We start from the raw sequence: 22,877 nt of genomic DNA, 5'->3' as shown, positions 1-22,877 counted from the left end.
TAGAAAACTCCTTCACTCAGACAAAGTCTAGCACAGGACTTTAATAGGTGGACATGTCCAGTGAAGAAGTGCTTGGATTTTGGGGGGCTTCTCCTCCGCCTTCCCTTGGTAAGCCCCACAGTGCTTTACAGAATGCCGGGCTCTGAGGAACAGAAAAGTAAGAGTTTAAATTCCACTCCCCTCGCTTCCCAGGTGGAGGCTCCGTTCAGAGGGGTTCAGGATTGCCTTTTCCCGGCAGAGCCAGGGCTGGAAGGTGTGCTTCCCAGCTCCCAGCCTGGACCCCACTCACCCTGCCGTCAGCTCTGTGTCGGGAGAGAGACTCCTTCTGCTTTGTGCTTGGCTGAGGGCAGCTGCGTGCAGGACTGCTGGGCTAGGGTTTTTTTTTGTGTGTGTGTGTGTGTGTACTTTAGGTGAAAGTTTACAGAGCAAATTAGTTTCTCATTCAACAATTAATACATAAATTGTTTTGTGACATTGGTTGCAATCCCCACGATGCGTCAACATTCTCTCCTTCTCCATTCCAGGTTCCCCGTTCCCATTTGTCCCGTTTTCCTGCCCCTTCCTGCCGTCTTGTCTTTGCTTTGGGACAGGCGTTGCCCATTTAGTCTCACATACATGGTTGAAGCACGTTCCTCACATGTGTTACTGTTTTATATACCTGTCTAATCTTTGGCTTAAGGGTGAACTTCGAGAGTGACTTCGGTTCTGAGTTAAAAGGGTGTCCAGGGGCCATATTCTTGGGGTTCCTCCAGTCTCTGCCATACCAGTAGGTCTGGTCTTTTTTTTGTGAATCTGAATTTTGTTCTACATTTTTCTCCCTCTCTGTCTGGAATTTCTATTTGATCCTTGTCAGAGTGGTTGGTGGTGGTAGCCAAGTTCTTCTGGGCACAGGCTGGTGGAGGCTGTGGTTCATGTGGTCCGTTAGTCTTTCAGACTAATATTTCCCTTGTGTCTCTGGTTTTCTTCACTCTCCTTTGCTCTGAACAGGATGGAACCAGTAGATGTATCTTAGATGGCTACTCTCAGGCTTTTAAGACCCCAGACACTACTCACCAAAGTCAGATGTAGAACATTTTCTTAATAAACTAGTTATGCCAATTGACCTAGATAGATGTCCCCTGAGACCATGGTCCCCAGCCCCAGCCAAGGGAGTTTGGCTGTGTCTATGAAGCTTCAATGAATTTGCCTTTGTCCAGTTGTGCTGACTTCCCCTATACTGTGTGTTGTCTTTCCCTTCCTAAAGTTAACACTTATCTACTGTCTAGTTAGTGATTTCCCCTCTACTGGGTTAGTTTCGACAGATGAAAGAAGGCTGGGGAAGGCAGGGGAGCTGTGGGGCAGGGGGGGAGAGGGGTGGGGGTTCCAGGATGATCGAATGAATAACTCAGAGTAGAGGCCGCCAATGCAGGTTCAGGGGAAACAGCTTTCTGAGGTAGCCCAGGACAATCTGAAGGCAAAGGAGGACTGTGAGACCAGAGAATAGGACAAATGGACGTTGCCAGCCTTTTGGGAGTTGGGCATTCTGAGAAATACCCCGTGGTAGCAGAACACTGGTCAGAGGGCCCAGGCAGGAGACTTCCAGGATGGGAGGTACTCCCTGGCCTGCTACTTGGATCCTGGAGGGATTTGTTGTTAGCTGCTGCTAAGTTGGCCCCCAACTCAGGGCAACCTCCCCGTACAGTGGAATGAAATGGTGCCTCATCTTGCACCATCCCCGTGATCAGTGGCAACTCGGACCACTGTCATCTGTAGATTTTTGATTGGCTGATTTTTGGAAGTCCATCACCAGACCTTTCTCCCTAGTCTGTGTTAGGCTGGAAGCTCCGCTGGAAACCTTTTAAGCATCACAGCAACACACAGGCCTCCACTGACAGACGGGTTGTGGCTGGGCTGTGCATGAGGTACACTGGCCAGGAATCAAACCCGGGTCTCCTGTGTGGAAGGGGAGAATTCTACCCCTGACCCACCATTGCCTCCTCCCTGAGGGATTAGGGGAAGCCTCTCCTGTTCCCTGTCAGCCCCTCATCCCCATCCCAGGTGTGTCAGGCCCTGCAGGACTCAGCCCCTGCCATGGCCTTGACTGCCTCCTCGACACGACTGCCTCCAGTAGCACCAGATTGCTTGGACCGCCAGGCAGTTGGGGCCAGGTGTGGAGGGCCTGTGAGGATGTGGACGGTGAGGGCCAGGGCTGCAGCTGCTCCTTCAGTGGCATCTGCATAGAGAGCCTTGGTTCTTAGCAAGAGGCCTCACAGCCTGTCAGCCTGGCCACGTTCATTTCCAATTCAATGCTCCATTCCCTGAAGGATGATTTAATCGCCCTCTCAAGGCACAGGGACCTTGGAGAAGGGGCTGTGTGGTACACATCGTACCCAGAAGTGGGGTGAATTGAGTGCTTATAGTGATAATAAACCTTTCACGGGCACTTTGCAACAGCCTGTAATCCTTCCCTGTGTTATCCCGTTTGCTCCTCATGCTGTCCCTGGGAAGACGTCAGGACAGGGACTCATCCCTCTTTGGCGTCAGACAGCTAGGTTGAAATTCCTACTGTGTCTTCCTGGGCCAGCTACTGAACCCCTCATCTGTCACGTGAGTGCGTTAATACCTGCCTCATGGAGTTGCTGGTGCTCAAAAATGGTAGCAAAACTCCTGCCATTGTTGTTAGTATTCTGGGTGTTCTGCGAGTCAAGAATTGACTTTCTGTTTGCTGCAGCCTCCCTCCCTCCCTCTTCCCCACCCTCCTTCCTACTGCCCACCAACTGGTCTCACCTGCTCCTGATGAGCTCACAGTGTTTCAGTGCTGACGATACAACAGTGGAGAAAGCAGACAAAATTCTTTCCCTCAGAGAACTTGCAATAAGAAACTAAATAAGTAAGCCATGTAGACTACCAGCTGGTGGTATAAGTGCTCTGAGGAAGAATACAGCATGGATAGGAGGTGGTTGGAATGGGATGAGGTAGAATTTTCAATAGGGTGGCCAGGGAAGGCCTTACTGGTCAGATGAGGAGCTGAACAAAAACCTGAACGAACTCTTGGGAGCAGCCTTGTGGGTGTCTGAGGGAGAGGGAACAGCCTGTGCAGACAGCTCTGAGGTGGAGTGGGCCTGGAATGTTCTGGCAATACCTGAAGGTCAACGAAGCTGCGGTGGGGTGAGTGAGTGGGAAGGCCATAGGATGGGGCCACGGTATGAAGACCTGGCTTGTCCTCTGACTGAGACAGAAAACCACCAGGAGGGTATCAGGCACAGGAGTGCGTGGTCTGACTTTCAGTTTTTTAAAGAGTATTTTTTCCTCCCAGATGGCCATTGTATAAACTACTTCCCAGGTCTAGGATGAGGAGCCAGTGTCCAGAGAAATGGAGGGTCATTAACCTGAAGACGGACATGGAGCTCTGGGGAGGGGAGGCTTAACTTAGCTGCTGCCCAGTCTGCTGGGAGGTTGGAGAGAGGACACTGGTGTCCCTGTTGCTGCTGGCCCTGGCAGGCTCCCTCTACCCTGATGCAGTCACCCCGCAGGTGTGGAGCCTGTGGTGACCTTGGTGCCCGGTTCAGCCTGACAGGTGTCTGTGGGGTGTGCCTGTGGGTGACAGGCCCAGTCAAGTGAGAGGAAGTGTGGTGACAGGTCACAGGGAGGGGATGCCCTGCGTGGCAGCCACCTGGCACGACTTGGCAATCCAGACGTCCTGTTTGGGGTGTGGGGAGGTAACTTGGCCTGCCCTAAAGGGTGCGCCTGGGTGGGGTCTGTGAGGGCTCTGGCATTGGGGTACAGGACTTCTTTCTCTAGGGCAGCACCGCCTCCCATTCAGAACCTAAGGTCAATAACGTCACCCCCACCTCTCCTTTGTAAAGCAGTTGGTGCTTTTAGGAAGTGCTGTCCTCTAGGGCTCTTGCAAGAATCAAGTGTGGTAGAGAAGGCAAGATGCATCCGTCTTTACAAAGAGACACTGAGATGCTGGTCACCCAGAAAAGCTGGACTTGGACTTGGGAGTCTTTTCACTCTCAGAACTCTTCCTACCGTACCACAGACCAGAAATTCCCAGTGCACTGGCTCCAGTTCCAGAAGGATCAGCAGAGGGCCTGAGGCTGTGGGGCCTTGGGATTGGGATGAGCTTTCCAGCATGGGGCCAAGGCAGCTGTCACTTTGGGGAAGGCCAGGGCTCTCTGATGACAAGAAGGGCTGCTGCTGGCCCAACAAAGGAGCATGGGTCATGTGGCACCATCCTCCGAGTAACGCCCACATCTCAGCTGAGTGTCAGGCCCAGGCAGAGGTTTCTGCCAGTCCTAGAAGACCCTGGGCTGGGCTGGGATAGCAGAGGAAACTTCTTGGGAGTGACCGATGAACTTGGCTCGATTTGGAGGAATTGCCAGGTTGCGGAAGCAACAAAAGATAAGAGAAGTAGATCCAAATGGGGGTCATGTCTGGGCTTGGTGGGTCCCTGGCTGGGTGGGGGAACACTGGGCATATTGCTTCCCCATTAGGCCCTCGGTTTGATCATGTGTGAGGTGATGGGGTGAGGAGGGGCTTTGGAATCTTAAGGGATTGCTGGTGTCACGTCTCAGGCTTTGACCCTGTGATTCAAGGCAAGTGCTCAGACTTCCAGCAGGTGGGTGGCCTTTTACCTTGTGTGCTGAGGGACTGCTTCAGTCAGGCCCTCGGCCACAGATGACACAGGAGATGAGGCCTTCTGGGGTCCAGTCAATAAGAAGTTACTGCAGGGCTTACTGCTAAAAGGAATGGGGAGAAGGCAAAAGGGTTGAGGTCGGGGGCCCTTGCCCAGCCCTGTGAAAGGCCGCCCGACACGGGCTCGGGTCCCCAACCTCCTGCACGTGTGTCCTCGCGCTGTAGCCCTCTCCACCTTCTGTCTGGGCCCTGAGGTTAGAGGTTGCCCTGTGTGGTCCTAGGGGAGAACAGCTGGGCAAGGACAGAGGGTTACAGTGACCTCAAAAGTAAGGCCAAGACCCCTTTTCAGGGAGCCACAGGGTCTATACATTCTGGAACAACCCTCCCCCATTTCCCACCCCAGTCTCATTTTTGTTCTAGTCCTCCCTCCTCTGTGTTCCCCTCCCGCACCCAAGACATCTCTTCTCAATTCCAGAAGCTCTGGTCATCTGTACTCCTGGACTGGGGTAGCAGTCAGCAGGGTTTCTCTCCCTGACTCACACACATGCTCAGCACAGAGCCATTTCCTGGAGGAAGCATCGGGATCAGGGCCAGGGCTCTGCTGGCACCAGGGGATGCCTGTCTGGCCTGCTTGGGGCTCCTCCCTGTGTGGTTTCTGGGTCCTTGTCTGCGATGCGAGGTGGCAGGGGATGGATGGCCATCTGCTTTGCCATGCGCAGTGAAGCACTGTCCCCCTTTGAGGCCGTGTCCTGTGGAGCATAGCCGAAAGAATGGTGTGCTGGAGCCCAGGGCCAGCCTCTGTCTTGTCCTTAGTCTCCTTATATCAGAAAGAGGAGGTTGATCTAATGGGTTCAGAGTCAGAAGGGATCTAAGAGGTCACTTGTTCCAGTGCGGCACCCCATCTTGCAATCCCTGCCCTAGTTGTCCAGAGAGGTGATCACTCAGACCCTGCTAAAACCCTTCAGAACCTGGGACATCTTACTTTCCAGGGGCCCATTACCTAGTTGGAAGGTAACAGCCGTTAGAACCTACACTCATTTAACCGTCATCCTGCCTGTACCTATTGAGGCTTTTCTCTGGGCCAGCGTCCCTCTGGGCCACTAGCCTATGACATGTACAGCTGTAACTGAGCACCCTGCGAGGCAAGGTGCCCATCATTGGGGGCTATGTAATTGGCTACTGTAAGTGCTGTGTGCCAAGCACTGTGCCAAGTGCTGTACATCTCATTTAACCTTGGCACCACCTTACGGGGGTAGGCACACTTATCCCCATTTTGGGGAGGCTGACGGAGTTAACGTGCCCACAGTCACCAGCTTGTAAGTGGTGGAGCTGCCCTAAGAACAGGTAGACTTTGACTCCAGCCCAAGCTCTAAGGCTCTGTGCCTCCCCCTGAGAGGTGTCAGCCCTCAGTTGCCCTATCTGTAAAATGGGGATATTCCACTGCCTGTTGGGTTTAGTATAAGGTTCGTGCAAGATAATGCAGAGAAAGCACTTACTTTATCGCCGGCACCCGGTTCTGTCTTGATAAAAGATGGCTGTAACTATTATAATGGGCTCTGCCCTTTACCTCCCTCTCCTTCTGTGTCCCCAGCAAGGCCACTTGTCCCCTCTGGGCCTCTGCTTCCCTTTCTCTGGAACAGGAGATTGTGATACCCGCACCAGCATGAGACATGCTTTGGCCAGAGGGAGGTCAGTGGGGAGAGGGGGGTCCTGTCCCTCCAGACAGAGAATCAGTAGTGTGGCCGGCTTCAGGCTGCATGGAGCTCCCACACCTCCAGTGTGCTCCCGCACGTGGTAATTAAGCTTACGGCAGCCAGTGTAAGCAAATAATAACAAGGGCATTATCTCCCTTTAGTCTGTGCTTTTCTCTCCTATCGTAAAGTAATTAAAATAATGAATGCCTTGTAAAACAATAGGTAAGAGGGCTGGCAAGACAGCATTATCTGCCATATACCTCTTGTGCTGTGAATTATTGATGCATTAAAACCGCTGGGACTGGCACGGACTCCCTGCCTCCCCGCCTTTCTGAGCTGATTTTCCTCCTCCCTCCGGGTCTACCAGGTGGATGGAGCCTGAGCCTCCATGGTTGGGAAGCAGAGAGCTTAGCCCCCCAGGCCCCCCAGGAGTGGCCCTGACCAGTTCAGAAGCATCTCTAGGAGGCATTGCTCGAAAGGAAACACAGGGAGCCTTTGATGGGAGGCCTTCTCCCTGTTGCCATTTCAGCAATCCTCCCCGCCATTCTCCAGTCCTGAAGGAAGCAGGTAGTTCTGTTCCTGGGTGAAGGAAGTGACCAGGAAGGAGCTGGGGGTTAAGATCCATGGCCCGTTTCGAATCAGGGCAGGAATCAACAAGCCATACCAGGATGGTGAGGAGCGGTGGTTCTCAAAGTGGGGTCCCCAGACCAGCAGCAGCAGCATCGCCTGGGAACTTGTTAGAAATACAGATTCTCGGGCCCCACGCCAGACTTACTGAATCAGAAACTGGGGGTGGGGCCCAGCCATTTGTGTTGTAACAAGCCATCTAGGTGATTCTGGTGCGCGTTAGCATTTGGGAAGCACTGATTTACAGTGTCAGGGTGGATTTCCAGTGGCAGGGTGGCGTGAAGAGAAGTGAGAGGCGGTGGGACTAATTAACTAACGTGTATTACATGGCCCACAGACAGTGCCCGGGGGGCAGGTGAGGCAGGGTGGTCCCGCAGATTGTAAATTCCCTGGGAGGAGCAGACCTGGATTTTGATCTGAGGCAGCTCCCGGATCAGGGTTTCTGCTTCCTCCTGGACAGCTGCTTGTACAGAATCTCCACGTGGCCGAGACTGAGGGACCAGAACAAGTCCTAACAGGCCACTGAGCCTGAGCCTGGCCTAGGAGACCTGGGCAGCAGTTTCCGCAGATACGGGAGGTATCCCTCAACTACGCCCACGTGCGGCCTCGCCCTCCCAGCTCACCTCTTGGGCTATTCTAGCTCCCTGAGGCCTAACACACTGGAAATAAAATAGAAGCGTCTGGCTGGTCCTCCTTCTCTCTTCCCAGCTTCCCCTGAGGCCGGGGAGACCAGAGGGAGAGAGCCAGGAGCCAGAAGCAGCTTCCTGCCTGCGGTGACCAAGTCCTGGGCAGGATGACTCATTCCGTGTGCCCCGACCGCCTGCATCCCACCCTCCCTCCTTCTCCCCCTCCTCACTGCAGAGAAAGATTTTCACCCTTGTCTTGGCTTCTGCCTGCCTCCCATCACCCCAAGTCCCCATAATCCCTAGTGTTGGTTTGCTTTGGAAATTAATTCTAGAGTTTTAAATGATGAGCAGAATTTGCTAGCATCTTTTTAAACGTCTGCATCTGTTGTAATAGCCTCAGTGGATATTTGAATGGGGGGCCCGGTGAAATTTAAATAAATAAAAAATAACATGTTCTTAGTATAAGTAGGTCCCATATAATATGGCGGTTCAGATCCACCCAGCGGCTACATGGGAGAAAGACCTGGCAATCTGCTCCCGTAAAGATTACAACCCAGAAAATTCTACGGGGCAGTTCTGCTGTGGCATATGTGGTCACTATGAGCTGAAAATCGACTTGATAGCACCCAACAACACCACAACCCAATATCTGCCACCTAGTTATACTAAAAAAATTATTTGTTGCTTATTTGAAATTCAGATTTAACTGGGCAACCCTAAGTCTGGGCTCTGTAGCCAGTGAGGGGCTGATACTCATTTTTTTTATTTCATTCATTTATATTTATTCAGCCAACTCTCTGCTAGGTACTCTTTGAGGCCCTGGGGATACAGCAGTGAACAAGACAGACAGAAATCTCTGTCCCCACAGAGCTTGCTCTTGTCTAGTCGGGGCGGTAAGTAAAGTCAGTGAGTTATAGAGTATAGCAAAGGCTTTAAATGCTATGGAGAAAAATAAAGCAGGAAAGGCAGTGCTGTTGGAGGGCAGAGTTGCAGTTATAGAAGGGTAGTCAGGAAAAGCTTCATGGAGAAGGTGATATTTGAACTAAGGCTTGAAGGAGGTGAGGGAGCAAGCCATGACTCTCTATGAGGAAAGAATGTTCAGGGCAGAGAGCAAAGACATACAGTTTAGGGCTGTTGTGGGACTCTGTTACCTGATGAAGTTGGCTTTGTCTCCTTAGCACAGTTTAAGCAATTAAGGAGGCATTTCTTGTGTTCTGTAACTGAAAAGGTCTGGTGTGGATTTCAGGCACAGCTGGGTCCAGGTGTTCAGATGGTGACACCAGTACTCTATCACTTCTACTTTCCTCTGTGTTGCTCCATTCTCAGTTCAGGTTTGCCTTCCCCGCTCTTCTAGCAAAACCCCCTGGCTTGTGTCTCATGAGACTGCTGTGGGTCATGTGACCACTCCTGGCCAAATTGTTGTTGCCAGGGGCTAGAATGGTCTGATTGGCCAGTCCCCAGTCCTGGTGCTAATGTGGCTATAAGTGCTTTTGACACAGGTAAACTGAGATAGGGGTTTCCTTATAGGAAACCTAGGGTGCAGCTGTGAGATGGCGCATGAGTATAGGCAGGCGAAGGCATGCCCGCCAAACCTCCCTCTCAGCTGCTCTGTGTCTGGCCTGGTTGCTTTCTCTCTGAGGCTTTGGGATTATTTTCCTGAAAAGAGGACAAGAATAATCTCATCCTTCTTTCTCTCATAAAAATATTGAAAGAGGAAGTAAAGAAAATATTAAAACGGAAAAGCTTTTTAAAAAATAAAACAATAAAACCATACTCCTCCCTCCTCCCTCTATCCAGAGTTGATATGGTCCACTGTTCAGAGCACATTCCTGCATAACTTTGGACACCACCCCCCCAATCTATACAGACATCATTACACTCCCATGTGCGTGCACACGCTTTCTCACTTAAACGTGTGTCAGGGGCATCCCTGCGTCTCCACACGGGTGTCACGTGCTCCACGTGCCCAAACTGCACGTGGATCATGGTACTCGCGCACTTTCTTGTGTGCAATGCTCAGTGCTTGCTGGCCCTTGTGTACTCGTTCACACACACCCAGCCCTTCACTCTGCATTGACACCCTGGTGCTTGCTGGCCACACATTAGGGCCACTGGGCAGACATAGTGGGCTAGGGATCCCGTTGGGCTTTGATTCTTTAGGGGCATGTTATGTTTTTAAAATCTAGTTAGTCCTTATGTCTTAACCTTTGTTCTGTCTGTTGCCAGGAGGCCCAGAAGATTAACAATGGCTCAAGCCAGGCTGATGGCACTCTCAAGCCCGTGGATGAAAAAGAGGAGACGGTGGCGGCCGAGGTCGGCTGGATGACCTCCGTAAAAGACTGGGCGGGGGTGATGATATCAGCCCAGACGCTGACTGGCAGAGTCCTGGTGAGTTCCCAGTGCCCTGCCCTCTCAATGAGCCTTGGTGTCTGTTCTCTGATTGCTTTGTTTATAAAGATGTGATGTCTTCGCTGGGCCTTCTCTATACCTTCTCCAGGACTTGGGCTGTTGGGGGTGAGGGACAGTGAGTGCCTCTGTGTTGTCACAGGGGAGAGGCTGTGTTCACAGTGCACACCTAAGCCAGTGCTTTGTGTGGCATTGTGCTCTGTGGAGAGGTTGGCAGAGAGAGTGGACCAGTCATGGGCAGAGGGGTCTGTTGGGGATAGGATACTTCCTCTACCCGGAGAACAGATGTGCACATGCTATGCCATCATGGAGGGGAGAATGGGGACAAGGAAGTGTCCACCCATAAATGCCAGAAATCATCCAGGGACTTCTGAGAGCTAATGTGTGCGTGTGTGTGTTTGGTGCCTTATGGGAATGTTCTGTTGTCCTGTGGCCACCAGGGAGAGAGCCCCTCTTGCACAGTTTCCTGATGTCCTGGACTGTGTGAACTGGGTCCTGCTTACAGTGGCTTCCTCAGTTATCCCAATGCGGAAACTCATGGGCAGCCCACCTGAGGCTGCCTGGGCCGTGCTTGGAGCATTGCTCATGTGCCCTTGTACTTGACTAGTTGTCTCTGAGGCCCGTCTGCAGCCAGGGCTCATGCTACCCCTTCTCTGCGTTTCTTGTCTTCTCTGGGATCTTCTTGGCATCACTGGCTGGCCTTGTGAGCCCTGGTTTCTGCAAGGATCGTGGGTGGGACAAGCCAATAGTGACCGGCCATCTCAGCTTGCCTGGCACTGAGGAGTTCCTGGGGCATGGAACTGCCAGTGCTAAAACTGGGAACTCCTGGGCCAATGAGGATGAGTTGTGCACGCTAGCCAGGCCTGTGGTCCTGCAATAGGTGGGTTCCTTCCTCAGGGGGTCACCTTGCCAACCAACTTTCTTGAATCTGTTCTCGGTGAGGAGTTTCCCTGAGAACAATGTTGCATTCTGGGTGATTTCTCCTTGTTTTTTGGTGATTCTGGAAGCTGTTTTATGTGGGCCGCCCTTGCTGGGCCTGAAGCTGGGGCTCTGTCAGGAGTTACTTATCTCATAGACAGAGGGACAGAAGGACCAGGGATGTCCTGACGACTGTGTGGACCAAAGACCAGGCAGGGGCACTGGACAGTGCATGTCCTTACCTGCGACATTTGTGGCAAAAGGTCAGCGAAGAGGCGAATGTTGAGGTTTGAAAATTTCATTCTTCGGAACCCTTCTCGGGAAAAGCTCTTTGTTACATTTGGGATAGCTCTCACAAACTGCTTGCGGAGAGGAGTAAGATGCTGAATGCCAAACTCGGTCCCAGCCAGCCTTCAAGGGGGGCAGGCTTCTGATCACTGAAGGACTCGTTTGCTGAATCTTCTGGTGGGTCTGAATATGAAGCTGAGGCTGATGTAAATGGGTGGCAGATAGAACGGGGAGAAATTTAAAGCTGGGATCTTGGAGGAGGAGGGAGAAAATGGTGGGAAGACTGAGCGGGGAAACCCCAGGCCCGGCCGGCCCAGGAGAGACTTGGCAGCTCTGGAGTGTCTGATGAGGGGATGTCTACTTGCTGTGGAACCCCCCTCATCTGTCCCCCCTCCTGACTCTTTAGTAAAGCTCCCACTGCTCTTTTATGCTTGTATATGAGTGGGTTCTGTGAGGGGAACTTAAGGAGCTATTGAATTCTGTGTCTGGAATTCACGTGGGACAAAATGAGGCTGCACATTCTATATGGACAGTGGTGATGGCTGATGAGGGCCAGCTGACAGATCGGACACACAAACGTGGGCCAGTGTAGACAATTCTACTTAACCTCCATCAGTATCAGGGAACAGTTGCTGAGCATGGACCCTGGGCCAGGCATTTCAGCCCTGTGGAAAACAAGAGACCATCCTGATTCCATTCCACTGTGTATGGAAGTTGTAGCAGGAGTGACTGGAGACTAATTGCACTGAGTACAAGCAGCGTGTGTGTGTCTGTGTGTGACTGTGTATGTGTGTGTGTGTGTGTGTCTGTCTGTGTGTGTGTATGTATGTAAGGAGCAGGGGATTGACAAAGCCCTCGTAGCAAGGAAGGTCCTCGAGCAGAAACTTTCAAGCTAAAATGGACATATGCTGTAGCCCCCATTCTTTATGAAATCCTTAAGTATGGTAGAGAAGGTGTAAAAAATAAATATATACACAAGCTTGAAAACAAGAAAGGGGCCTCTTAGTGGGCCAGAAGCTGTGAAAAATACCTACTGAAACGGAAAGCGTCTGAGCCAAGCTTTGAAATGTAAGATGGGATCTTGAAAGTCCAAGTTGAGGAGATCATTTATTTCAAGGTGGGGGAACAGCCTGAGCAGGGAAGGGTGTGGAGAGCCAGCTGGTGAGGTGCCGGGGCTGCAGACACAAAGGCATCTGACGGGCAGTCAGACTGGGAAGTAGGCTGGAGATGACTTGTGCGGTCTTTAAATGCCCGCTGAAGAATTTTGCAGGAAAAGGAGATTTTGAGGACAGCGGAACGTGATTGGTTCTTTTACAGACAGAGATGGTAGGAAGAGGAACGGGCTGCCTGTTCGGAACCAAAGCCGTGTTTGTTTTGAGCCGTCCTCATGTAAAAAAAAAAAAAAAAAAATTTTTTTTTTTTCATGTTTAGCCCTGCAACGATGGGACCGAAGCAAGGCTAGACAGCCAGCTGCTCAGTTTCCCTTTTCAATTTTTAATTTGTTTCCCCTAATGCATGGCTCAGGCGCTTGGCCTCCGCATCTGGCCCCTTTCTCACCTGCCTCATTGACACAGGTGAGAATCACAAAGCTGGTAAGGCCCAGCTGTGGACAGATTCTCCAGGACAACCTCAGACTGTCTGTAGATTCACCTTTGGTCTGGATCCTCAGGACCTCTCAGGTGAGACATCATTCATTCATTCAGTGTTTATTTCTCACCTGCCATGCACCATGCACTGTCGTTTGCATCGGGAACAAAGCAGGGAGCAACCGAGACCCAAGGATGTGAATTATTCTTGTTCATAGCTAGATATACAGTTGTAGAACTCAGTTAACAATGATGAATGCTGATGATGGGTCACCCATGCTCTTTTATGGTTAACACCTAGAGCCTCATCCTCAATGTGATAAAAATTCCTTGACCCCACAGCTTCAGGTCTCAGCATAATCTGCCTTTGCCTTGCCCCTCACGCTGGCACTTAGGCTCAGCTGCACAAAAACAGCAGGACGGCACCTTCTCTTGGAGCATATGGCTGAGGGCCTCAGTATCAGCGTGAACACCAGGCTGTCCAGGGGTACTACTTCCTGTTTTTTTTTTAATTAAAAAAAAATTCTGATATTAAAAGTAATGCATACTTATTTTGACGATTTGCAAAATACCAAGAGATAAATTTGACTTTGGGATTTAGCGTTGGCCCACACCAAGGGACGTTTCAATACAGCAGTCAGCGTCATCGGTCTTTCCCAACTGGGTGTTGTTGTTGAGGGCTTTGTTCACTACGTTTCACGTTGTTCCCTGCTTTATGCAGAGACTCATGGGGTACATAGTTGTTTGTGTTCCTCCTGGTGAACATCCAGTGAACACTCTTAAATTGGGAACTGGATCATGTCTCTTTTTATGGTGGCTGCTTGGAGTCGAGTTGGTGGCCCATTGAAAATACTCAGGGCCTCAGGGTTTACACTCTGTGTATTCGTTGTCTACCTGCTACGTCTCATCTCCTCTTGTGCCCCATCTGCCCTGATTTCCTTCCGCTCCTATTATGGACATGTCTGCAGTTAGGTGTGCCATACGTTTTTGTAAGCCAAATTAAATCCTTTTAAGAATCAGGCAGTATATAAATAAAGAGGGCAGAAATAAGGAAAGTAGACTTTTTTTATAATTTGGCTGTACTTTACAAAATCGAAAGCCAAAATCAAAATTAGAGATAGTCCAGTTCAGGGATTGGCAGTTTTTTTCCATAAAGGGCCAGATAGTAAATATTTTAGGCTTTGTGGGCCATAAGCCCCTGTTGTGACTACTCAACTCTGCCTTTGTAGTTCAAAAGCAGTCAGGGACAATATGTAAATGAATGGATGTGACTGGGTCCCGATAAAACTGATGTACAGGAACAGGAGGTGGGCTGGGTTTGTTCCAGGGGCTGTGGTTTGCTGATGCCTGCTCTAGTTCACCCCCTTGTTTTACAGATAAAGAAACGGAAAGGCAGAGGAAGGAAGGTATCATGTAACACAAGAGTGACAGGACCAGAGAACCATGGTTCCTAATGGGGAAAGTTACAGACACAGATATACACAGGGACAAATATAGGAACACACATACCCACTCACCCCATATATATCACCACCTTGTTTCTGAATGTTCTAGTTCATTTCCATGTTGATATCAGAGTGACTATCTATAGAATTTTTGCCTTCCATGCAGGTTCCATTCCCAGCCAATGCACCTTACATGCAGCCAACACCCATCTGTCGGTAGGTGCTTGTGTGTTGCTATGATGTTAGATAGGTTTCAGTGGAGCCTCCAGGCTAATATGGGCTACAAAGAAAGTCCTGGCAACCTATTTCTGAAAAATAATCCATTGAAAACCCCATGGATCACAGTGGTCTGACCCATAACCAGCCATGGAGATGGCACAGGACTGGGCAGCGTTTCCTTCCTTTGACTATGGGGTCACCAGGAGCTGGGGCCAACTTGATGGCAGCTAACAACAGCAGTGACATCTCCTTAGGAAAACTGACTATGTCTCATGGCCTGTCAGAGCCTTATCCCAAGGTGTAAGCAGTGTGTATACTGCCTGGACTGTACTGCCATCCCCTTTATGGGTTCGGTTCTTTGTGTCTGTCTTCAAAGACTGGCCTCACCATGCACCTTCCAGCCCCTAGAACAAAGATGGGGCCCTTCGAATTGCTCCTTTTAGTTATTTCCCCACATGCCCATATAAACGTGGCTCCAGGGAACATAGGTACCGAATTCTACAAAGTGAAAACACATACTGCTGGCTTTAATGTCTTGGGGATGATTTATCCGTGTTAGGAAGGAAAACTCCAGTCTTCCCTTTATCTTCCTAGATAGATCATATGTGTGGCATTTTACATCAACAATATATACAGAGCCTGGGCCATTCTATCCTTGTCTCATAGGGCCCAATAGAAGATTTGTATCCAGTACGCTTCAAATAGCAATAATCCCTTTGGTTTAACAGAGTGAAGTAGTTGTGCGTGGACTGCTGTGCTGTGTGTATGGGAAATGGAACCACTTGGATAACGTGGGGTGCACAGGGGCCCTGCACATACTCATGTATGTGACGTGCATTGTGTTCATCTTCCCTTTAGGTGGCTCGTGGCGCTGCTGACATTTCTCATGAGCCAGTGGGTGCCTGGTGGCAGATTCACACACAGCTCGCATTTCCATCCCACCTTCTCCTCCTCTCATTTGCACTGTCCTCACCACTCTGGTATATTTTAGACAAATCCTATAAAATTCTTAGATCATCAGTAAATGCCCTGTGTAGCAGGGAGACCAGAAATCTCACAAGAACTGTGTTTTTGTTTTTTCCGCTTAAAAGTACCCTCACATGGGGCAGGTATATGCTGCTCTCTGCGCTGGTGTGCATGAATTGAGATTTTATTTGGCTCGTTTTAGCCCCTGTAAGGTAGGCTTCTGTTTAAAGGAACCACATGGTGGTTTCCCTCCAGAGCATCATCATGGCTATTGTTTTATCCTGTGCATAGACACAGAGTTCATATTTTGGGTATGAATCAAAAAGTCAAAGAAGGTATATATTCTTCACAATATTAAACATGATAGTGTGCCTTTATCTGATGGAAGATGCACTAAATTGCGCTAAATTTATTTGTGACCCAGGATCGTTGGGTGGGAGGACAGCAGTCAGGAAAGTCCTCAGTTGAGCAGCAGGCTGATTGAGGTAGTGAGCTGCTCGTCCTGGAGATATTCAAAGAGAAGCAGGATCACCCTCAGTGATGCCGTTGCTGTCAGATGGCTAGACTTTACCTGTGTTTCTTTAATTGGGTTCCATAGAACATTAAATCCAGGAGATGTTCCAGGATAAAAATGGTTCTCTGGTAACTTGAACAGACCTCATTTCTCATCCCTTCCTCAAGCTTTTGCCAATGCTATCAGCACACAAAGGCTCAGAGGAGTCCTGAGTGCTAAACCAGGGAGAATTTGCCTAGCATTTTCTGTTCTTATTTCACCAGGGAACTCTTTCCCCATGAAACATCTATGGATGTTTCGAAGAATGGAACACACTTTGGGAAATGTTAAACCAGCAGAGGGGATCGGTGCACTATGGCCCACTGGCCGGATCCAGCCCGCTGCCTATTTTGCCTGGCCAGCCAGCTAAGAATGTGTTTTACATTTGGTTTTTAAGAAATCAAAAGAGTAATATTTTGTGACATGTGAACACTGTGCGATTCAGATTTCAGTGTCCATAAACACAGTTTTATTGGAACATGGCTCATTCATTCGCGTTTGTCTGTGGCCGCTGTTGTACTACAGTGGCCCAGGTGGTCTGTAAAACCGGAGGGGCTGCTGTGAGTCAGAGCCAACGTGGTGGCCACTGGTTTGGTTCTTGGCTGGTCATGTATGGAGGAAGTTTGCTGACCCCTGAACCAGACGGTGGAGGCCTCCCTCAGCCCGATGACCCTGTCCGTATTCCTCTGTGGGTGGCAGGCCAGCAGCTCTCCATGACACAGAATCTGTCTTCCTGTCATTGCTGCCACAGGCGACAGTTGCCATCTGGTCGACTCCAGCTCGTGGACACTGCATGTGTGGCAGGGTAGCCCTGTGCTCTGTAGGGTTTCCAGTGGTGGATTTTTCAGAAGCAGATCGCCAGGTCTTTCTTCCAAGGTACCTGTGGGTAGACTTGAACCTCCAACCTTTTGGTTAGCAGCTGAGAGTGTTAACCATTTATACCACTCGGAGACTCTTCTTATTGCAGAGACATGCCTAAATTTATTTCCAGAAGCTCAATTAAATCTGACTGTGGAGAGAGGGGCACGGAGGTCAGGGGCAGGGGGGCCCCAAGTTCCACAGCAGGTTTCCAGCCGGGCTCAGCATATGGATCTCCACTTCCCAAGGCCAGTGGGAAGGCATCTGGGAATGTGTAGCAAGCTCACTCCCTAGACTTCCCCACGACCTGCACCTGCTTCAGGAAGTCTCTCGTCTCCTGCAGTCAGTACATCCCAAAGCCCAGCAGGCAATGCAGAGTCTAGTCCTTACCCTGGAGGAGATTCCTGGTCTGAGCCTGTGCCAGGAGCCCCAGCCGTACTGGCTGCTGGTCTGCAGGCCCTGCATGCTGGGTGCTGGGTTTCTTCAGTGCATTCTGTAAAGAGCAGCTGTTAATTTTATTAGCTGGTGTGTTGGCTCCTCAGGCCTCACCAGAGCTGCTGCAGAAACGAAGGAGAGTTGCAGGAATCATTCCTTGGGACTCTATGGAGAGAAAGAGCCTCCCGGCCCAGGAGCAGCCTGCTCATCCTGGCCATCTGGGCTCTGAGGGCAAGTGCCTCTGTCGCTGTTGCCCTCTCTTCTGGGTGCCTCTTTCTCCTTCTGTCACATCCGTCTGTCCTTCTGTATTGGTTTCCCAGGGCTGCTACGTGAAGTGCCACAACTGGGTGCCTGAAAACAACATTCTCTCACAGTTCTGGAGGCAGGACGTCCAAAATCAAGGGGTAAACAGGGCCACGCTCTCTCTGGAGGCTCTCGGGGAGGACACTTTCTTACCTCTTCCATCTTCTAGTGGTCCCAGGTGTTCCTGGGCTTGTGGCAGCATCACCCCAGTCTCTGCCTCCCTCTCCACATGGCCGTCTTCCCCGTCTCTCGTTTTCTCTTCCTGTAAGGACCCTGGTCACATTGGATTGGGCCCACGCTACCCCAGTATAGTCCTCATGCTAACTAATTACATCTGTAAAGATGCTGTTTGCAAAGAAGGTCACATGTGCAGGTACAGGGGATTAGGACTTGAACATGTCTTTATGGGGGACACAATCAACTGGTAACCCTGTCCACTCATCTGTGTCCATGTATCCATCTATCCACCCAGCATCCATTTATTGGTATTTCTCGGCACACAGAACTAAACTTAGCACACAGTCAGCAGGTGCCTAATACGTAAAAGAGTGCTTCCAGTGTCTGGGCAGAGAGACAACCAAGCCGACCTTCCTCTGCAGGTCCACCCTTGCCTTGGTTCTATCTCAGCTTCTATGTTGGGGGCTGGGGCGTAGGAGCCCTTCCCCTTTGTCATTCTAGCATTATCTGAACTAGAGTTCCTCCTCTCTTTTGACCTGTCTGGATTTTGTGTGTGTGTTTCTCAATTGATTGGAACTAACGAGGAGGATAGGTGAGCATTGGTGCCCTGGTGGTGTAGTGGTTAAGAGCTCGGCTGCAAAGCTTCCAGTTCCTGTTTTTCTTCTCTCCCTGGGACATGCATCCTTGGGAAGGAGGAGATATTGGTGCCCCTTAGGACTCGTAGGGCCACTGTCTGTTAGGAACCTAGCCTCTAAGGTCGGGTTGCCAAGTGCCAATTCCACCACTCTCTAGATATTTTACCCTGGACGAGTTACTTCACCTTTCGGTGCCTCAGCTTTTTCATCCTTAAAATGGGGTTTATAATAATCCCTGCCTCTTAGAGTAGTTGTAAGGATTTGGTGAGGTAGGACGTGTAAGATGTTCAGAAGGACGCCGTTACCTGCTTATTGCTTAGTAAGCATTCATTAGCTGTTAATGTCATTTTTGTTATTGTCCCTGTGAGCTCGGTTGCCGTGCCCTGGAAGGAATGGGCAGAGAGTGGAGGATAAATCCTCCCATGGGGCAGAGATGAGAGCAGCCCCCAGACCTCACGAGACCCAGACGTCCTCTGAGAGTGTGGACTGTCTCTGGGCATGGCCATTTGTAAGGGGTCTCGGTGTCCCAGACAGGCCCTAGTGTGGGTCCAGCCCGGTGATGGTGCTTGCCCCACATACTCGCTAACTCAGGCGCGTCCAGGCTCTGTCCTCACTGAAGCTGGCTCATGCCAGCCTGACTCACCATTGTCAGTCTGGCCAGGAAATTCTTAACTTCCCATAGCCTCTGTGAACAGGCTGGGGGCTGAGTGGTACATTGCTGGCCTCGTGTGTCACAGGAAACCCCTTGGCAGGATGACAGTTGAGTCCTGTGGACAGAGGATCAGGTGCACTCACTGTGGTCTCAGTGTCTGGTCCTCCCTGGATGTGGGGCGAGGCTGACAGGGCAGAGACAGGGCTGGTTTCCAGGAGGCACCAGGACCAGTATGTGGGGAGAAGGGCTTAACGTCTGTGTTGGCGGGCAGAGACTACAAGTTCATTGAAAGGATGCCAGAAAGTGTGCTAAGTTATCCGAAGATAAGGACACAGAGCCTACCGTCCGTGTGAGGCAGCTCCTCTGAGCTGGTCACTGCTTTCTTCAGCTCATATTCCTCGAGCACCTACTAGGTGTCAGACACTGCTCAAGGCATTGGACATGTGTTGGTTTTTCCAAGGAAACCCACAAAGCGAAATCACCTCAAGTGTTGAATGTGAGAATGTTATGCTTACGTTTTGCTCGGATGCTTTTGGGTGACAAGGTTTTTGAAATACATTTTGATGATAATCAGAGCTGTGACCTGTTGGGCCTTGGGCAGGCCTGGGAGCTCAGCTCTTCTAATCCTGATCCCACATCATCCCTTATTCCTGTACATTTCTTGCAGCTGGACCCAAAAGTCCTGAGCAAATGTGATTATATGGCTAATGTTAACTCCCTCCTTCGTTACCTCCCAGTAAAAGCTGGCGGCCCCTGGAGGCTTTGTAGGAAATGGGATCCGTGTTTGGAGCCTGACACCTCAGCCTCTCACCTGGGAGAAGAGTTTTCCTACAAAGCTTATCCCCCAGAGTCTTCAGAGGATGCTGCTGGTTTAGGGACTTTATTTGTCAGGAGCCCCTGGGTAGTGCGAACGGTTAATGAGCTCAGCTGCCAACCAAAATATTGGTGATTCGAGTCCACACAGAAGTGCCTTGGAAGAAAGGCCTGGAAATCTACTTAAGAAAAACCAGCCACTGAAAACCCTGTGGAACACAATTCTCTGGTAAACATGGGGGTCACTATGAGTTGGGGTCACTATGAGTTGGGGTCAACTCGACAGCAACTGGTTATTTGTCAGAAAAATATCGTGGTGGATGGAGACTCTCCTTAGAACCTCCATTCCAGCTTCCAGAAAGCTTGCTTAGCAGGGAGACTCAAAAATAGAGACAAGGATGACAAAGCCATCAGCCGTTGTTGGAGCCGGTGAGCACGTGCTCAGCAAGTCACACTCAGGAGCACACGCAGGCTGGTGCTTCCAAGTTTAGTTTACGAGGCTATGTTTAGGAGGAGGCAGACTGACTCGTGCCTACAGGCCCCAAACATCCCAATTTGGTGCACTAGAAGCCCTGTTTTTAGGGTCTGGGACCAAAATGAGTTTTTTTTCCCAGAAAAACCAGCTACTTTGAGGGAAGAACAACAACAGAGATCTACCATTTGCCCCAAATATTTTATTGTAAAAGTGTTCCCTCCTGTTTGAGTAATGAGGGAACTGGGACATACCAGTTGCTTCTTTCTTTTCCTAAGGAATTAGGGCACTCAAAAACTCAATTAAATGCCCCCAAGCCTCTGAAGCACCAGGGCTATATTTTGGCTTATCCAGTTAATTTTAGTTCATAAAATCGGCCTTGTGTTGAAGTAGAAAGCATGCAGGCAGGCAGTCAGGGGCCTCTCTGAAGGGAAGCCTGGCTTCCAGGTCACAAGACTGCAAGGACAGGGACCTTCCCTGGGGCATTGAAGGTCACCTTTAAACCTTCTTGTGCCTCCTCCCTGAGCAAGCAGACCTCAGGCCTTCCTCGTTTGCTGGATTTAGCTTAATCCAGAGAGGAAGCGGACTGGAGCACACTGGCTTCCCCACGGGCAAGAGAAACCCAGGATCCAGCAGATTAGCCTGAGGGGAGAAACCATCACCTTTCTAGAATTATTCTCAGACTATGTGGTTTTGGTTATGTTTTAGTAAAGAGGCTGAATTTTGACATTTTTTTCAGTTTTCCTTTTCAGTCTTTTTTTCTATTCATTTATTCACTGATTTTGGGGGGTGGGTGTTGGTGGTAAACTGAAAAACCAAACCGGTTGCTGTTGCGTTGATCCCAACTCACAGTGACCCTAAAGGTAATGGGGAATCATTTAGTGCCAAAGAGAGCGGAAAAGAAGACCCCCTTCCACAGGCTTCTCTCCCTCAAATCCAGTCTTCACTGAGCACTAAAAATAGCTTGAAACAGGCTGAATGACAAACGGCAGCACTTCATAGGAGAAGCCTGACTTCCTGGGTGCTGCACACTCCTGCTGGGTTTGCTAGCCTCTGAGTCCCAACTGGCACAGGAGGATTTGGAATCACAGGGGAGGGATCCAGACCATTCTCCTTGTGTGTCTGCAGCAGGCCTGGTGGTGACCGCATTGGTTGGAGAGTCTATTCTGAGCTAATTCTGTCAGCCAGGCTCTCCCAGAGATGTCTGCCTGAGCTTAAACCCCAGGGATGGAACATAACTTCCTGCAAAGGGAAGCTGGTGTTTTCAGGAGCTGCTTAATCCCACAGCCACCTGGGTAGCCTCCTGGGGAAGCCGCGCCGGCGTTGTCGTCTCCCTCTGAGCCGTGGGGTGGGCGGCCTGGTTCCTCAACCGCCTTAGATCTCCCCAGGAGGAAAGCTCAGACCACCAGAGAGAAGCAGTTGACTTGCTTGTTTCATAGCATGTGTCTCTCTGGGCCTTGGGGATGGGTGATGGTGTCTGAGATCAACTTGGGAGATGAGGATAGGGGTGAGAAACACTGTTATCTGAGGCACTGTGGCCAGTGGGGTCTAATTCTGGCTCTGCCGTGACCTTTCTGAATGACCTTGGACAAGTTCATGTCCTCTTCAAGGGCTTAGTGTCTCCATGGATAATGTGAAAGGGTAGCAGAAATTTGCCTCTAAGCTCCCTTGCTGCTCAAAACGTCTCTATGTTTTCTCATTCCCTGTACCGTTCTTGGAATCCCTGGGCAGGGCAAATGGGTAAGCATTCAGCTACTTCTTGAAAGGCTGGCTGTTTGAATCCACCCAGAGGTGCCTCAGAAGAAAAGCCTAGCGATCTATTTCCGAAAGATCACAGCCATTGAAAATCCTCTGGGCAGCTCTACTCTGCACACTTGGCATTGCCAAGAGTTGGCATCCACTCGACAGCAACCGGTTTGTGTGTTTGTTCTTTACTGCTCTTAAGTCAGCAAAGGCAGCGAGGGTTTACTGCACACCTACTGTGCGCTGAAGAGCAAAGATGTCACCTCGAAGACTAAGGTGCGCCTGACCCAGCCATGGTATTTTCAGTCGCATCATATGCATGTGAAAGCTGGACAATGAATAAGGAAGACGGAAGAAGAGTTGACACCTTTCAATTGTGGTGCTCGCGAAGAATATTGAATATACCATGGACTGCCAGGAGAACGAACAAATCTGTCTTGGAGGAAGTACAACCAGAATGCTCCTTAGAAGCAAGGATGGCGAGACTGCGTCTTACATACTTTGGACATGTTGTCAGGAGGGATCAGTCTCTGGAGAAGGACATCATGCTTGGCAGAGTACAGGGTCAGCAGAAAAGAGGAAGACCCTCAACGAGGTGGATTGACACAGTGGCTGCAACAATGGGCTCAAGCATAACAACGATTTTAAGGACGGCTGAAGACCGAGCAGTGTTTCGTTCTGTTGTGCATAGAGTTGCTATGAGTTGGAACCAACTCGATGGCACCTAACAACAACAACAAAAACACTGTGTGCTTAGCGCTGTGCTAGACACTAGGACAGCTGCAAAGGGAGAAAGAAGAATAGCTCTTTCCTTCGCTGTCAGACCAAATAGGGAGAAGGAAGG

The 22,877-nt window shown here is 50.3% G+C and overlaps 1 protein-coding gene across 8 annotated transcripts in view; it reads left to right on the top strand.

The window, feature by feature from the left end:
• Positions 1-22,877, top strand: part of KCNMA1 (potassium calcium-activated channel subfamily M alpha 1) — a 917,661-nt gene that overhangs the window by 257,111 nt on the left and 637,673 nt on the right. For all 8 annotated transcript variants that reach the window (XM_023547132.2, XM_010589260.2, XM_010589253.2 and 5 more), the window contains exon 2: positions 9,791-9,952. In XM_023547132.2, the coding sequence (XP_023402900.1) occupies positions 9,791-9,952 (162 nt within the window). The remainder of the gene's footprint in view (positions 1-9,790; positions 9,953-22,877) is intronic.

The sequence above is a fragment of the Loxodonta africana genome, chromosome 16, assembly GCF_030014295.1.
Source record: "Loxodonta africana isolate mLoxAfr1 chromosome 16, mLoxAfr1.hap2, whole genome shotgun sequence".
NCBI classification, from domain to species: domain Eukaryota; kingdom Metazoa; phylum Chordata; class Mammalia; order Proboscidea; family Elephantidae; genus Loxodonta; species Loxodonta africana.
The sequence above is the reverse complement of the archived record's forward strand: the minus strand, read 5'-3'. Positions and strand labels throughout refer to the sequence as shown.